Below are 15,996 nucleotides of genomic sequence, written 5' to 3' on the forward strand. Positions count from 1 at the left end.
TTGGAGCACTCTAAATGGGTCAAAGTGGGATTTTTCGTTCGACCCAAATTGGGGGACATCACAATTCGTTTTGGAGGTATGGTTCCTTTGGCAAAGTTTCTTATTTTGATCCATAGAATACGATTTGCACAGAGCAATGAGCGACTTTTAAATCGACCCGCCCTACTTTACATACAAAATCTGCATCGAATCTACTTAGTCATATGAAAACCAAATAAACGAAATGCGTATTCTTATAAATAAAACTAATAAAATAAATAATGAACAAATTTATTGTGTAAGCTGCATTCAATGCATATATTTGAAAGAAAGTAAAACACAACATTCGACATTTATTATCGCATTTTTAAAATCGCAATCTGCTAGGCGTGAAATTAATTTTTTGAATGAAAACAAGTTTTCGTAGCATCTTCACATTGACTTAGATCATCGAAGTGAACCTGAAAACTCACACTTCTCGACCGGCTCAAGCTTCTCAAAAGCTCCAATTAATACAAAATACTATAAGCGAGTGCTTCGCGGCTGCTTTACCAGGTGTCGTTTGCGGGTACCGTTTGCTGATGGCTGCAGAAACAGCGAATTCATGGATGGTAGACCTGTGCAAGTGATTAAATATGAATGTATGTATGTATGCAAGCTTGTTTCAAAAGCATCGGCCCAAGCATCAGCTTTGATGATGATCACAATTTTAAAGCTAAAAATACCGGTTTTGCTAATATTTATTAAATTTTTTATTTTTGTTTCAAATTTTTGTTTTGCTTTGCTGTATTGTTTTCGTCGCTGGTGTTGTGCATAAACGAGTGTTTATTAAGACAAGTTTTTAGTAGCGCGCAACATTTGCTGTCGTACACAACTCGAAGCTTCCAAGCAATAGATTTTTTAAGCGCAGAAATTTCGCATATTGCATAAAAAAATACCCAAGTAAAACCCATTTCACAGTGTAAATTTTTGTGCAATAATTTTAATACTTTTGTGATCGAAAACAAGTGTTCGAAAAATGAAACTGTTCATTACGCTGGTGAGGGAATCGTACTGCAATAGCAGCAAAAACATAAGCGGAAAAAACAAGAAATACATAATTGAAATTCTTCACGTTCGCACACTAATTTGCATTTCATTCATTTATTTTCGCAAAAGGTGATTGCAGCCTGTTTCGCTTGCGCATGCGCTGATGTCTCGCACATTTTGCACCAGTACGGCCATGAAACCACTCCACAGCCAGGACCACCAAACCCCTATGTCTTCAGCTACCAAGCTGGACGTGCGCCTGGCCATGTAGATCGCCAGCACACTGAAGTTTCTGATGGCTCGGGCGTTGTGCGTGGGGCCTTCTCCTACGTCGATCCCAAGAATCAGCTGCGCACTGTGCAGTACGTAGCCGACAAGAACGGTTTCCATCCGCAACTGAGCCACGAACAGGAGGACACTGAAGCAGTGAAGCAGGCAAAACAAAAGCATTTCTCATTGTACAATCGCATTGCGCAAGAACATGCCGCCGAGGGGGGTCAGGCCGGGCTTCATGTAAGTGCTGCACGCCGAGGTGTGCCAATCGATTAACGATCGTGATCAATTATAGGCATTATCATATTTTGGTGTGGAATGGAGAATTTAAAATACTAATTACTATGTGTATGTGTACATATGTATGTATGCATGTATGTATGTAGGTATACACACATACACATAGCGCTGAAATGAATGCACTTTATTTTAAATTTTTTGTTTTTTATTTTTTATTCAATATAAATAGAACGCATACGCTGCCGGCCCGCGGAACACTGAGGCTGTTGCCTACGCCACACACAAGCATCTTAGTGAATATGAGCGCATAGCTGCTGAACACGCACGCATGCGTGCCGAGCTCGAGGCACAGCGCTTGAGTAATCCCCAGGATGATGGCCAGTATCACGGCGAGGAGGAGCAATACCAACATTACTAATTTGTGTAAATTGCTTGTTCAGTCATGATTACACCTAACTTCTCCGTAGTAAATTTCCTTAGCAGTGTTTTTTGTTACTTTTGTACCTCAATAATTGCAATGTAAATATATTAGAGAATAACTTAAAATCGATTTGGTTGCCAATAAAAGTTTATTGTTCCGCACCTGATATTTTAAAATTTTCAATGAGTTAAATCTGCCTCGTGAGCATCTCTGTCAGATATAATAAATAAATATTTACATTCAATAAGTTCTTGAATTTGCATAACAAATTACAGCTTTAGTAATGCAGCGAATACCTTTGGATATCGCACCCTAAATACAAAAGGGGCACAACTCAAAATTTTCCACACTTGAGCTTGACTTGTTTACAGTAGCACAGAAAACAAACTATGTGACATATCACGCTGAAATTTGCCATGTAAGCTTATAACAGTCCTACCAAAAAACAAAAAATTTATTTTTGCCATATGTCATCCGCGGACCGTTTTATTGATAACGTCTCGTTCATATTTGAGCAGAAGTACATTTTGAGTTGTGACCCTTTTGTATTTAGGGTGCGATATGAGGATGCATCTGAGAGATATGCATACAGCACGCGAAAAACAGTAGGACCACAATATCGAGTTCGTGATTGTATCTTATCCGAAATGTTCCGTCATTTCGGCGGAAGGGACCATATAAAGGGTTTTCCAATAAGAGGTGTTATTTTGATGTTCAAGAAAAATGTTTTTTTTTTTAATATAAATTATCGGGTGTTTATTTCATTATCAAGAGGAGGGTTTGACGTTAATGGTGGAATGACCACCACGACCACGTTTATAGGACAACATCCTTTCCGTGAAATTTTCCATAACCGAAGTGCAAAGTGGCTGCCCTATGTTCTCGATAGCCTCAGGAATTCATTGAGGCCTTGAATCGACCCTGGGCTGTTGGCGTAGACCTTCTCTTTCAGGTGGCCCCAAAGAAAAACGTCACAAGGAGTTAAATCACAAGATATCGGTGGCCAATTGCGATCACCTCCTCGAGAGATAACACGGTCGGGGAACTTTTCCCGTAAAAGAGCAATGGTTTCGTTGCTTGTGTGGCACGTAGCGCCGTCTTGTTGAAAATAAACGTTGTCCAGATCAATACCATCCAATTTCGGCCGTAAAAAACGTTAATCATCTCTCGATAGCAATAGATAAAACCTGTTATTGAAAAACCTTTTATTACCATCTTGCCGGCTTGTAGTATTTTTCGTATATTCCAAGTAGTAAAACGTAAATCAAAATTCTCAATTCATTGCTTGGGTCGGTATCTTTTGATGGTATCGGAATCTTTTGATATAAGATTGTCAGTCTTAGGGCCAGCTGTGGGAGAGCCATATCACTCACTTCTTTTGTTCCCTTTTCTTCCACTGGGGTTTCTCACCTAGTGAGGTACCCACTCTCTGGTTCGGGTTAACAGTTTCACCGCTAGAAGGATTTAAGTTGGGAGATTGCCAGTAAGAGGTGATAGACGAGTACATCATGTCTCAAAATCAGTTTTCAAGTTGCCCATTACTGCCTTTTGGGAAATCTTTTAATTTTCATACATTTTTTTTTTTTACACGAAACTATAAAAGTGCTCTTAAAAGCGCAAAACCTAGTTCGTGGCGAGATTTTTGTAGCTCAGTTGATGGGTGTACGTAAACTTATAGACTTAGGAAAGTATTGGCCTGTACCCTATTGTCTCCAGGTTTTGTAAAAGGTTCATGGACGATGTCAAGTAGGGAATCTCTGGATCTTTTAATAGATATTCACCTTCCTGATGGTTCAGGCAACCTTACTGAGTCTGTCATCCCGGCGCTACATCATAATGAAGAGTACAACAAATAACAGTATAATAAAAACTTTACTGACACTGAAACGTTCCTAAACCCAAGATTCGATGAGCGGTTAATAGTTTGAGACCTTTCACTTGCCCCCGACGGTAACGCTCCAGTAGAGCTTCAGCAAATCTTTGATCGAGCGATACCATTGCTTCTGGGCGTTTTTAAAAATTACCTTGGGCTTTCATATATCCCTGGTAAGTGGAGAGAAACCAATGTAGTTTTTATTTCCAAAGCGGGGAAGATTTCAAAGCAGGGAAACCTTCTGAAGGATTCTTAACCAATTAGATTGCTATTGTTCGTTCTAAAAACTTTAGAACGTTTGATCGATCATCACATAAAAGGTTGCTTGAACAGTGGAAACTTCTCGGTAGCTTAATATGCTTTCATAAGGGACGAGATCTCTGGCATTATAGCTAGGATGGGCTCTGAGGCCAACTTCTTTGGCCCGGATCCCGTTCTGCCACTCCCTTCTGCAGCCATTAAAGCCACGGTTAGCAAACGGGTTACTTCAACCCGCAAGCGAGCTTGACAGGCTTAGAGAGGCTGTAGATGGTCAAAACTGATGTTACCTGTCAAGTCCGACCGACTGTCGCAGATCCTCCCCTCATTAAGCAAAAGGGACTGTAGGCAGCTGGTTGGACTGATGACGGGCCACTTTCTATAGGCGAAGCACATTGAAAAGGTACTCTGCCCAGCATGTGGAGAGGAGGGTGAGGGGGCGGACCACTTTCTGAGCGTCTTCCCGGCTTTCGCTCGAACCTTGACTCCTTGGCACCACAAGATCTACTCAGATTTCTTCGGAGCTCGGGTAGATTAAGAGTGAAGGTAAGAGAGTAAAGATTAAAAATAAAAATTAGATAAAGAAAATGAAAAAGAAAGTGCCGTATAATGGACTTAATGTTGTCTGAGTGCTGTGTTCTTTCTCCTCTTATGTGGTCTCCTCATTTACGAGATTATTGACTGGTGGACTGGTGGCTTTCCACAATACTACGATCAGAAACGTGTTTTCGGAAGTTCAACGTACGGCACTTATACATATGTATCAGTCTCTCTGTTGATCTTCTCTCCTCACCCTTAGTGACGCTCTTAGAGCCACTGTAGCGAGTATCAAGCTGAAATTCTAGCCATTAATGAGGTTAAAAATGTGACTACCTTTAGAGAAGACGATTCTGAAAGCCAAGCGGCTATTAAATCTATTGGTGGAGTTGTCATTAACCCATCATTGCTCGCAAATGGCGAATATTGAATATTTTCGCATTCATTTTATATGGTTGTCAGGGAATAGTGACGCACCAGAGAATTGGAAAGTCAGAGAAATTTGTGAGAGAAAACACTATCACTCACTTCTCTCTTGATTTGAAGATTGTAGATACCCCTCTCAACCTACAAACTGCGTGGTACAAGTAGAATTGTCACTTCAGCCAACAAGAGATGGGTTGGTGGGAGCCTTACATATAAAGTTACAAAATGAATTTGGCCAAATTGAGAAGTCGGGTTCTCAAAGGCGCTACTTAATCGGTCAAGGAAAAACGTCTGCATGTTGCTTTGAACACGGGCCACTGTCTCCTAGATCTACATGCTCAAAGATTGAATATACTTCATTTCGATTATTGCAGTAGCTGCAAGAACGAGGAGGAGGAAGAGTCTGTCAGACATGTCCTGCGTGACATGCCAATAGGTTTGGCTTATCGCCCTTCAGTGATACTGATGACCTTAGTCAGATAAGTGTCTGCTAGATCAATGGATTTGCACCTAGAACAAAATGTTTTAACGAGGAGTAGCAGGTGAACTGTTGCAGTAGTATTACAGTTTTGTTCCGTATGCCCTTGTATGTATGCCTGCATGCGTTTTTTATTTAGTTTATGAGACATGTAAGTTTTAAAATAAGAATTTTACTATTGTGTTAATTTGTTATGTTAATGAAAATCAGGTGAAGGTTTGACAAACAACTACTTTTAATTATAGGAAACTACTGAGGTGCACCATATATGTTTACATAGTTATAAAATTATAGATGACATCACTACCGAGCAGAAAAGCTACCCATTGTGACATGAAGTACAGCTTCCACGTAAGGAAATCGGTCGGAGATAAATTAAATTTGTTTCGGTGAATGAATGTCTCGCAGCATCCCGCAACAATGCGTTATTCGATTATATCTCGCTTATTACAGAAAAGTAATAAATATTTAATAAATCATATATTTTCCTGAAAGACCATGTAAAGAAGTAATAATGAAATCTATTGTAATATATATTAAATAAGTATTTATAAAACAAAACCAATTCATTTGTAATACAAAAAAAAAAAAAAACACTTTACAGTGAAAATTCAATTCATAGCTACAAAACATATAAAAATTCCAATCGAAACTAGGAATAAAAATCAATTTTGCAATTATTGATCGCTACTTGATAATATTGTAAGTGTGCATGCTTATTATAGACTGGACCAAAAATCCTGTAATCACCAGATATGTCAGATGTGGCCAGCCCATCAGTCCGGCTTCTGTTGGTTTTGTCGTTGCGCAGTGCGGCCGATTCCCAAAAAGCTGGCCAAAAGTCGAAAAAAAAGTTTCTAGATAGAGTTTTTTTGTCTTTGGGTTGGCTACAGTAATGCCTTGAGTAGTGAAAACCGTTCATAGCAACGTCCTGTACCCTAAGTATCCTCTGTATTTTCAGTCGCAACGTGGCCTTCGTTTGAGCATCGTATTACTGTCGATGAATAGTGAAAGTTGTACACATTTGAAAGATTTTGTAATGGAGTAAATTGAACAAAACCAAATGGAATCATCTTCGGAAGGTTAGTAAAATACGAGAAATCTTTAGTACATATCAATACCTCGACACAAAATTTTTAGCTGCAGCAATACGTAGATACATTTTTTGCAATTTTTTTTATAAAATTTGAGTTTTCAAACTGTATACTAATACAACGCCGTCATATGTTGCTTTGAAACCTATTAAAGGTTACTCAAAAAAGTAATGGTTACTGAATAAAACAAGATTCAGCTGCTACCACTTGCTACCTTGTGACCCCGAAAACATATAAATTTACATGCATCTTGATTATGTTCTAGAATATACGCTATTTCACGTGAGGGGGTGGCCAATAGGGGTGGAAGGGGGTGGATTTTCAAAATTTAAGATCAAATTCGTAATCAGCGACCCCGACAACCCCCGAGTAAGAAATTTTGAATCAATTACTTAATTTTTTGAGTTTTGGCCAGCTTTTCGGGAATCGGGCGCACTGTGCGTTGTAACAAAGTCTGTGATTAGCGACTGTTTTTTGCTTTCTCGAGTTGTGTATACAAGGTAGCTCAAAACTAATATCCTTAACGAAAGATTTATAATTTTTGCAAATGGCGTCGTACGCTAGTTATATTTGACACTTCTGAACTGTGCAGTATACATACAGACAAGAAATGGAGCGCGTAAAGATCAAAATAAAGATATCCATCATTCAAAATAACTTTTTTTATTCAGTAAAAAAATGTTAAAGAAAAAACAAAAAAAATGTATGATTAATTTTGTGCCACCTTGTACAATACTTGTTATCCAGATAAACGCGACCTAAAGATTAAGTTGAAATTCTAATCTAAAAAATTGAAATCTAATAACCAGTCGGACTTGGTGTATCTTACGTATGTTATGTACTGGTGTGGTGACTTTTCAAATTTCGCGGGCTACGTACATTCATTTTTTTTTTAAGTTGGTGCACTCGCCTCGTTCACGGTTTTAGCAATATAGCCTGTTTAGTTTGTTTGTGAGAGGCATAAATAAGACAAGTGTTTTGCGTGTTCGGCGATTTTCTGCTATCGAAAAAAATGGATCTAAGGCGTTGTATCAAATTGTGTGTAAAAAATGGAATAAAGTGCTGAAAAACACTTGAAATGTTGATAGTGGCATACGATGAGAGTACTCTGAGTCAAAAAATGTTTACAAGTGGTACAAGCTTTTCACAGAAGGTCGAGAAGATGTGAATGACGACGCTCGCTATGGACGCTACAACACATCAACAACCGATAAAAATGTAGAGAAAGTCAGGAAAATTGTTATGAAGAATCGTCTAATCAGAAATATAGAAGTTGCTGAGAATGTCGGCTTATCGGCCATGCAATCCTCTCGGAAATTTTGTGAATGAAGCGTGGGGCAGCTAAGTTCGTTCCAAAGTTCTGAATTTTGATCAAAAACAACATTGCTTGAGTATCGCTTAGGAATTGTTGAATGACGTCAACGATGCTCCAGATTTGCTTAAAAGGGTCATAACTGGTGACAAATCTGAGTATATGGTGACGGCATCGAAACCACAGCCCAATCGTCCCAGTGGAAGAGATCAGAAGAGCCAAGACCAAACAAAGCACGCCAAGTTCGATCAAATGTCAAGGTTTTGCGCACTGTTCTCTTTGATTACCATGACTTAGTGCATCAGGAGTTCTTATCACTAGGTCGTACGGTAAATAAAGAGGATTACCTTGAAGTTATGCGCCGTTTGCGTGAAGCAATACGAAAAAAAACGCCCGGAATCATGGAAAAGAATGCGTGGCTTTTGTATCATGACAATGCACCTGCTCTCTCATCTTTGCTTGTGAGAGATAATTTGGCCAAAAACAGCACCGTTATCATACCTCAGCCACCGTATTCACCAGATTTGGCCCCCCGCGACTTGTTCCTGTTCCCAAAATTGAAGAGACCAATGAAAGGTCTGCGTTTTGCGACGATTGAGGAGATAAAAACCGAATCGGTGAGAGAGCTCAAGGACATACCAAACAGTGCAAAATGCCTCGAGGTTTGGAAGAAACGCTGGCACAAGTGTATTATATCTGAAAGATTATAACTCAATGAGAGAAAATAGAAAATGATGAATAAATAAATATTTTTGGAGAAAAATGAAAATTTACATTATTTTTTGAACACACCTCGTATGTACTTATTGCATTGTCTTTGAAGGTATGAACATATGTATTAGTAATTATCTTTACTAAATCTCACACGAAAAGTATTTACTTAATAAGGCATTCTTTTAGAAATAATGTTTTGTTTAGAAAAACATTTTTTTGTTTTGAGATTCGTGCAATAACGAAAATTTCCTGCAATAAATGTATTAGTCAATAATGTTACTTTAAATTTGTGTAAACAGATAGTTGGGTGTATATGTAAATAAATGTCTATATTTACCTCGATTCCTTTATGCCGTTGTGTGAACAAAATAAGAATACTCTTGAAAAATAAGGCAAGTACAGGCAAGGAAGGACCTCATAATATCAAAAAATCAGAATTTATTAAACTCTTTCATATTCATTTCCCCATTTCTTTTCTCCAATTTAAAGTTTACGAGGCGCAAACTTTTACATTTCACCACTGCATTTTGCAATTGCAATCGTTTATGTTGCGGTTGAGTAGTTGCTTTCCCCTGGCCTGCTTCTGTCTACATTTTTGCTGTATTTTTATAAACAGACATACGTACGTATAGAGAAACCCAGTACATTTCGTAACAATTTTATAGCATTTAAATTGAGGTGAGTCAAACGATTTACCAAGAAGTTTGCGGCCAGGGACTGCATTGCACTGTTATCCTGGTTATGTATTTTCTTTCTGCTGCAGCTGCTGAAGTTAGTGGCACCGTTGTTGTGGGTTTCTGCTGCACATTCATAGTTCCGGTTAGACCGGAAACGCGCTACAATACGCCATAATAGCACCTAAAGTGTGGCGCATTGTCGTTGCCACGCGTATGGTAGGTAGTCGCCTTTCCTATCGTCAGACACCCAGCAACGGTTCGCCCAATTTTGTAAAAAAAAATACCACAAAATGCTTGGTAAACATTTTTGTGGCAACCAGCAGCGTTTTTTTTACACTACTGCTCTTTCTGTGCTACATCAACCGCAGCCGTGAAAAATTGCAAGTTGAAAAATTTTACTTTTCCAGCATCTCTTCAGTAGCACTTTTATTATTTTTTTCGCACACCAATCGTGGTTGCAGCTGTATTACTAAAGTTTAATACAAAAATACTCGTAATAATACGAAATCATTTGTGTGTTTGTACAAGTCGCTCGTTTGCTGGAAGAATGTCATTACTCAACAAGTCAAAAATTCGCGAAAAATGATTTTATTTTTTTTACTTTACTATGTCGCCCTAAGTAGAAATAAAAACATATTTTCATCTAATTATATCTAACAGATAGCGCCACGATTTTTTACAAAAAAAAAGGAGATCATTAATCTAAAAATTTAACTATGGTTCGACAGTTGAAAATGACTAACTGTGCTGACATTTCTTTTCAGTAAGGTTTGGCAAACCATCCTGAATAGTTTAACGCCAGAACAACACTTCCAAATTGTAGAAGTTTACTTAAACAAAAATCTATTCTCGAAGTTCATAAAGCAAAGTGTTGAAGAAGATGCCAAAATATGGATTCGTTGTCGTACGGAACTTTTGGGTCTTTGTCCTTCGACTACCTGGACAATTTTACGTAAGGATATTGGCTTACGTGCCCATAAAATACAGCTGGCGCAAAAATTGAAGACAAATGACCATCATTTGCATCATATTTTTACTGATTGGAGTCATTTCGATTGATTGGAAAAAAGTAGTCAAAAAATGGTACTTATCGAATGAACTATGTTGCTCGTAGTCAGGGCAGATTACCAAGATTAAGCTCTCAAGATCTTAAAAAAAATGCGTTGTATGTGGCGGTGTCAGCTTGAGCAGTTGTTAGGCCGGTGCTCAGCAATCCAATTAATCCAATTAATACACAGATATACTCAGCGCTGAAGACTAGACAGAGCTACCTTTACTTTTTACAGGGCGGTTTTCGATATTCACGTAAAATCCGTAGATATCATTAGCTTAATTATCATACTGGAAATCCATATTAGCATTCTTGAGTTACAAGTCTCGGATTACCCTGCTAAACGTTTGCATACCAGAGTACATCAACGAGTCTTTTCCAGTTCAGCTTGGCATTTAGAATAAGGCCAATTGTTCAACTTTTGATAATTTTAATTGCAACTCCGCTTATAGTAATTTGCCTCATTCCAGATAAAACTTTTCTTCTGCTTTAGTGGATGAGTTTTAGAGGAGTTTATATTAAGATCCACCCCAGCATATCATGTTTTCTTCAGATGCAGAGCTCTTTGCACTATATCTCAAGGAATCTTCTCGACTTTATCTATTCCTAGAATTACAACATCATCCGCCTCACTTTAACAGCGGCCGCTATTGTTTGTCAGCAAGTGCAGTAATCCTTCCAAAGGAGGGGCGATAGCTCCACCATGCGTGTAGCCTTTTAAGCTTGCAACTGTATAAGGCTCTTTGATGTTGCGGTCTGAGCTATCCTTATCCATATCTGGGACCATATCCATCTGTTGATGCATTTTTAACTCTTTCCGATATCGGGGCAGGCACAGAGTTTTTGCTCCTCGCAGTCAAAAGCACTCTGATCTGGCAACTGATACAGTGCAGTGTTCGCAGACCTTCCAGCCTGTGAGAGTTTGGCTGTGCAATATTGATGGATGCCTATAGAATACTGAAATTGCAAAGCTTTCACTTTTTTGATTAGAAAGTTCAGAACATCCACACTGATAAAATAATAGTCTTGAAGATTTCTGACCGACCTTTTGTAATGCTCCTTGTGGAATCCTCAATGAATGTTGATAGTTCATCTTTCAAAATATATATTGATTTAGTGCATCTTTTTTTATATCTTCGTTCATTGCGCCTGGGAGCAGAGGGCCTCGATAAGACTTTTCCATCGTACACGGTTTTGGACTGTTATTTTTGCGCCGTCCCATGTGATGTCGGCATCTACTAGTTCGCGCAACATCGACCTTCGATGATCTTTGCCCCACCTCGACCTCTGCTCCCTTGCGGGATCCATTCCAGTGCCATGCTATCTGGTGGTTTTCTAAGCCTGTGATTTTCCCATCGCCACTTTCTGCGTTTGATTTGCCATAGGTTGGGCTTCTCATTCGTTGATTTCCACAGCGCGTTGTTGCTGATGGTGTTCGGCCAGAATATTCAAAAGATTGTAGCCTCTGTGCGATGGTGTTGGAGACCAGTCATATTTCACTCCCGTACAACAATACAAACTTCACACATTTGCTGAATATGCGCAGTTTAGTGCGCCTTTGCTTGTTAGGCTGCACTTGACATATTTATCTGTTCCGCCGACTGTCGTGATGGTGCAACCGTCGTAACAGAAGCTTTCGACAAATCTCATCGGACACCCGTTAACCATTATGTGTCTTGCTTTATTGTGGTTGACTCTCATAGCCTTAGTCTCAGCAATGCTGACCTCCAGTTTGACAGTGCCTGCCAGCGTGACTAGTCTGTCCGCCTTCGCTTGCATGTCAGTGAGTTTGTGAGAGGGGAGGCAGATGTCATCGGAGAAGTCCAGACCCTCAAGATGTCCGGTGAAATTCCATACGATGCCTATTTCGTGCGGGATCAACTGGCTTATAACGTCGTTTAGGATGATGGTGAAGAGCAGGGGAGACAGGGACAATCTTGCCTTAAGACTGCGCTGTTGGAGGATGGGTCGCTCATGTTGCCGTTGTCAAGCACTGCCACCTCAGAGTTCTCGTAAATGGCTCTGATGAGATGGATTATCTTAGCGGGAACTCTCTTTATAGTAGCGAATTTAAGAAGCGAATAAAGAATGGTCACACAAATCAAGTTAATTGTGTTTACTCATAATTTTCTTCTTCTTGATTGCCACGATAACGGTTTACGCGATTTTGGCCGAGTTTACTCATCACTTGCGAAAAACTAACTGTAACTAAAAAATAAGTATACATATTTATAGTGTTTGTTGTCATTATTAATTTGGCGTATTTACTTTTTGGAATTTCTTCGTATTCTTCAAAATGTGTATTCGGCTAAGTGTCGGTTTGCGGAGAAAATTGTGCGCGAAAAGCAAGAAAATAGCCAATTGTCGCACAATGCCAAAGAAAAAACTTCAAATTGACCGAAAAGTATGCCAACCTATGTGTTAAAAAAGTTTAATGAAACCTTATCGGTGAAACGAAGGTCTGGTGGTGGAAGAAAAAAAGGATTTGAGTCAGAAACAAAAGTCAAAGAATGGCGTCACTTTCCCTTCCCCAATCTTTCACTTCCAGATGCTGCAAAATAGGCCAGTATGTCGGGAGCAAACGTCCAAAACGTGGAACGAATCGAAATGATAAACCAAATAAAAGTGATAAAACACGTGCCTGAAAATTATACAGTCAAGATATCCATAACCACCCCGGACGATCAAATATACGCCAAAGCACACTTTAAATAGATTCAGCACACTAAATTTTATACTGCAACGAAGAAGGAAGAAGCCCCAGGTGCCTTTAAGCTAAAATTATTGGACAATTGCACTAAAAAAGTTTGGTTTGCCAAGCCATCTGCCAGTGTGATATAAAAAGCAAAATGTTCATTAATACGGACATTATAAATCAAGAAATTTATATGAAGGAAAACCCTTGCTGCCATTCATAAAACAACATAAAGGCTCAGTTATGTTTTAGTCTAATCTAGCATCATATTATTATAGCCGTCTTGCAATGAACTCGTATGCAAATCAAGGAGATAAATATTGTTCAAAGGACCCACTAAACTGGGCACAATTGCGACCTAAAGGAAAATATTAGGCAATTGCTAAAACTGAAAAAAAAGAAATTAAAAATGAGCAGCAATTTAAAATGAATTGGCAGAGAGCAGCAGATGCAGTAACAAAAATTGTTATCCATTGCCTAATGAGAGGAGTCAACTCTAAATCTTTTCTGAGAAAATCTGCCAGTACTTCATCTATTCCACTGATAGTTTGGATGCCTGATAGTGTACTTACGATAACCAATGTCAGATTCGCGGAACAGAAACCATAAGGTTGCGTAAAAAAAAATTCAATAGATGATAGGTAAGGCTCAAATCGACTAAGCACGTGTGATAGAGCTAGATTTTCTGATAGATCCGCAGCATTTATTGTGAATGAAGTATAGGTAGGTAGGTGAAATGGTTGAAGTACCAGACTGGCACTCCGCAAGTGGCATTAAAGCGCCGTTTTGTTACCATTATGAGACCTCTAACGTGCAGATATCTACAGCCAGCCAGAACTGTTGAGTAATGATGAAAATTGATGGGATTTAGGTTAGCGCACTGCCCCATGCGGTCGAAGGAAGGAGTACCCAGTGACTTTAATCGCGTAGCTCCCAAACCCGGACATTTACACAGAAAGTGCTCAGCAGACCCCTTCTCTGAAGCAGACCCCTTCTACTGTAATGAGAAGTAAATGGTAGCCCTAGCTTTTCTGCTTGTCTGCCGATCGTCCAATGACCGGTAAACATAGCTACGAGTTTGGAAATTGAACGACGTGGAGTCGCTAGGACTTTCAGAGTTCTCCTTCTATTGTACTGGGGCCAAAGGGTATTCGAAATAGCACATGAAGAAGTGGGGATCTATCTTTTCTGAGCTTTGCTGAGAAATAGGTTGTGCAATTCCCCTTTCTCTGAAAGCCGTCAGTGAAGACAGAGGTGAAAGCTTCGGTACAAACTTTTCACTCGTCCCAATCCTGTCTATTTGGAAAGATTGAGTGAAGTATAAAATGGAATAAGCTCAAAAAAATGTATGTGTATGTGTATATGTGTATATTTAGAATGCATTGAAAAAAGTCAAATAATAGCTATTTATTTTGACGAGTGTAAAGGCAATACTTTAGTCATTATTGCGAATGACAGTGCGTCAAATCGGACGAATATTACTGAAAAGTCAAAATCAGAGCCAAATTCTGAGTACATTGCATGGAATTGCGATTCAGGGGACTATACGCACATAGTAAAATTTCTTGAAATAAAAATACCTTCCTTCTCCTTCATTATGGCGGCAAGTGAATGCGATGGCACCGATGTGAACAGAGTACACTAAAAATTAAGTAATAACTGCTTTACTAGAAAAACACCTGAAACGATCTTTAGTACAAGCAAGTAAACTACCGATTTAGTAGCCTCTAAGGTGCTACTAGTTTTTCTAGAAGTATAGGAAAAAGTCCGACAGGTGTCTCGACTTGAAAGTAGAAGCATTTGAACCTATCCCCACAGAGTTGCAGAAGCTGAATATTGACTTGCTAGGCATCGCATAAAATAATGAAAAGAAACAAAGCTCGTAACAAGCGATACATTGAAATATGTTTACGGACTAGAAGCACGGGGTGGCTTCATTCATACTAGGACAAAAGCCTGGCAAGACACAAATATTCGATACCAAATCTTAGTATTCCACGAAGCAGAACGGACTGAGACTTCTGATTTAGGGTAGTGAAATATTATTTTTAGTTGTTAAATAATTTAGTAATATTGAGTACCACTGTAATGAATTAAGTAATATTAGAGGCTTAAACAAAGATCTACCTATAAGCTAAAAATGCTCGGGGGTTCTAAAAAATCCTTCCTTCTTACAGTACTTTATTTACCAAAAGTGAGAAAAGCTTCAATATATTATTCAGGTACATAACTACGCACACACGCGCATACATATGCATAAAAAGCGGGGAAAAGCGTTCAATATAAAAAGTAAAACTAATAAGGAAACCGAAAAAAAAAATTTTTTACAATTAAAATAAATTAAATCCAAAACAAAAAGGAACAAACAAATACATTTAGTCGCAAGAAAAAAATTATTATTTGATTTCCATTCGCTGCTTGTTTTCAGCAAATTTTTCTAAAATATTTTGTACCGCGGGAGTTTAAATCTCTATAAATGCATAGATTTGCAGCCCCATTCAACCGCTCTTGCTTTTCTTAAATATGTTTTAAATATCGTCGACGAAGCAATGAAAATGACCCCAGCCTTTAAAGTCATGCCAACAATCTAAAGCTCTGCAGCAGCCACACACATTCGAAGCGTTGCTCTCAAAGTAAATAAATACCATAGCAACTGCTTGCAAGCACTAAATACGTGCGACGTAGTTCCTGGTATGAAAGATGTTTAAATATAAATTCACCACATTTTTCTCTGTCATGCGATGCCCCCCTATAGCCGGCCACTCATATTCACTTTCATTCACAACTGATAATTGAGTCGTTAGTACTTTTGCTGTCTCCCATTTGCCTGCCTTCTCATTGGGTGGTCAGCTACTTTAGTTTGTATGATATCATATGTATGTATTACTGACAACATGCAATTCAATTCACACCATTCCAGAGAGCGTAGATATCAAAGT

At 38.8% G+C, this 15,996-nt stretch overlaps 1 protein-coding gene across 1 annotated transcript; it reads left to right on the top strand.

Annotated features, from left to right (window-relative positions):
- The first annotated feature begins 814 nt into the window (after window positions 1-814).
- Window positions 815-2,108, top strand: LOC129244586 (uncharacterized). The gene is made up of 3 exons (XM_054882308.1): window positions 815-1,018; window positions 1,138-1,521; window positions 1,751-2,108. The coding sequence occupies exons 1-3, from the start codon at window positions 998-1,000 to the stop codon at window positions 1,937-1,939; spliced, it is 594 nt and encodes a 197-aa protein (XP_054738283.1). The 5' UTR covers window positions 815-997; the 3' UTR covers window positions 1,940-2,108.
- The last annotated feature ends 13,888 nt before the right edge of the window (window positions 2,109-15,996 follow it).

Source organism: Anastrepha obliqua, chromosome 4 (genome assembly GCF_027943255.1).
Source record: "Anastrepha obliqua isolate idAnaObli1 chromosome 4, idAnaObli1_1.0, whole genome shotgun sequence".
Classification (NCBI taxonomy): domain Eukaryota; kingdom Metazoa; phylum Arthropoda; class Insecta; order Diptera; family Tephritidae; genus Anastrepha; species Anastrepha obliqua.

What these genes read in the sequence shown, in the direction of transcription:
- LOC129244586 (XM_054882308.1), top strand. Translation starts at nt 998, where the DNA reads ATGAAACTGTTCATTACGCTG. An exon ending in TGAAACTGTTCATTACGCTG is followed by an intron (nt 1,019 to 1,137) that starts GTGAGGGAATCG and finishes TTTTCGCAAAAG; the next exon opens with GTGATTGCAGCCTGTTTCGC. An exon ending in GGGGTCAGGCCGGGCTTCAT is followed by an intron (nt 1,522 to 1,750) that starts GTAAGTGCTGCA and finishes CAATATAAATAG; the next exon opens with AACGCATACGCTGCCGGCCC.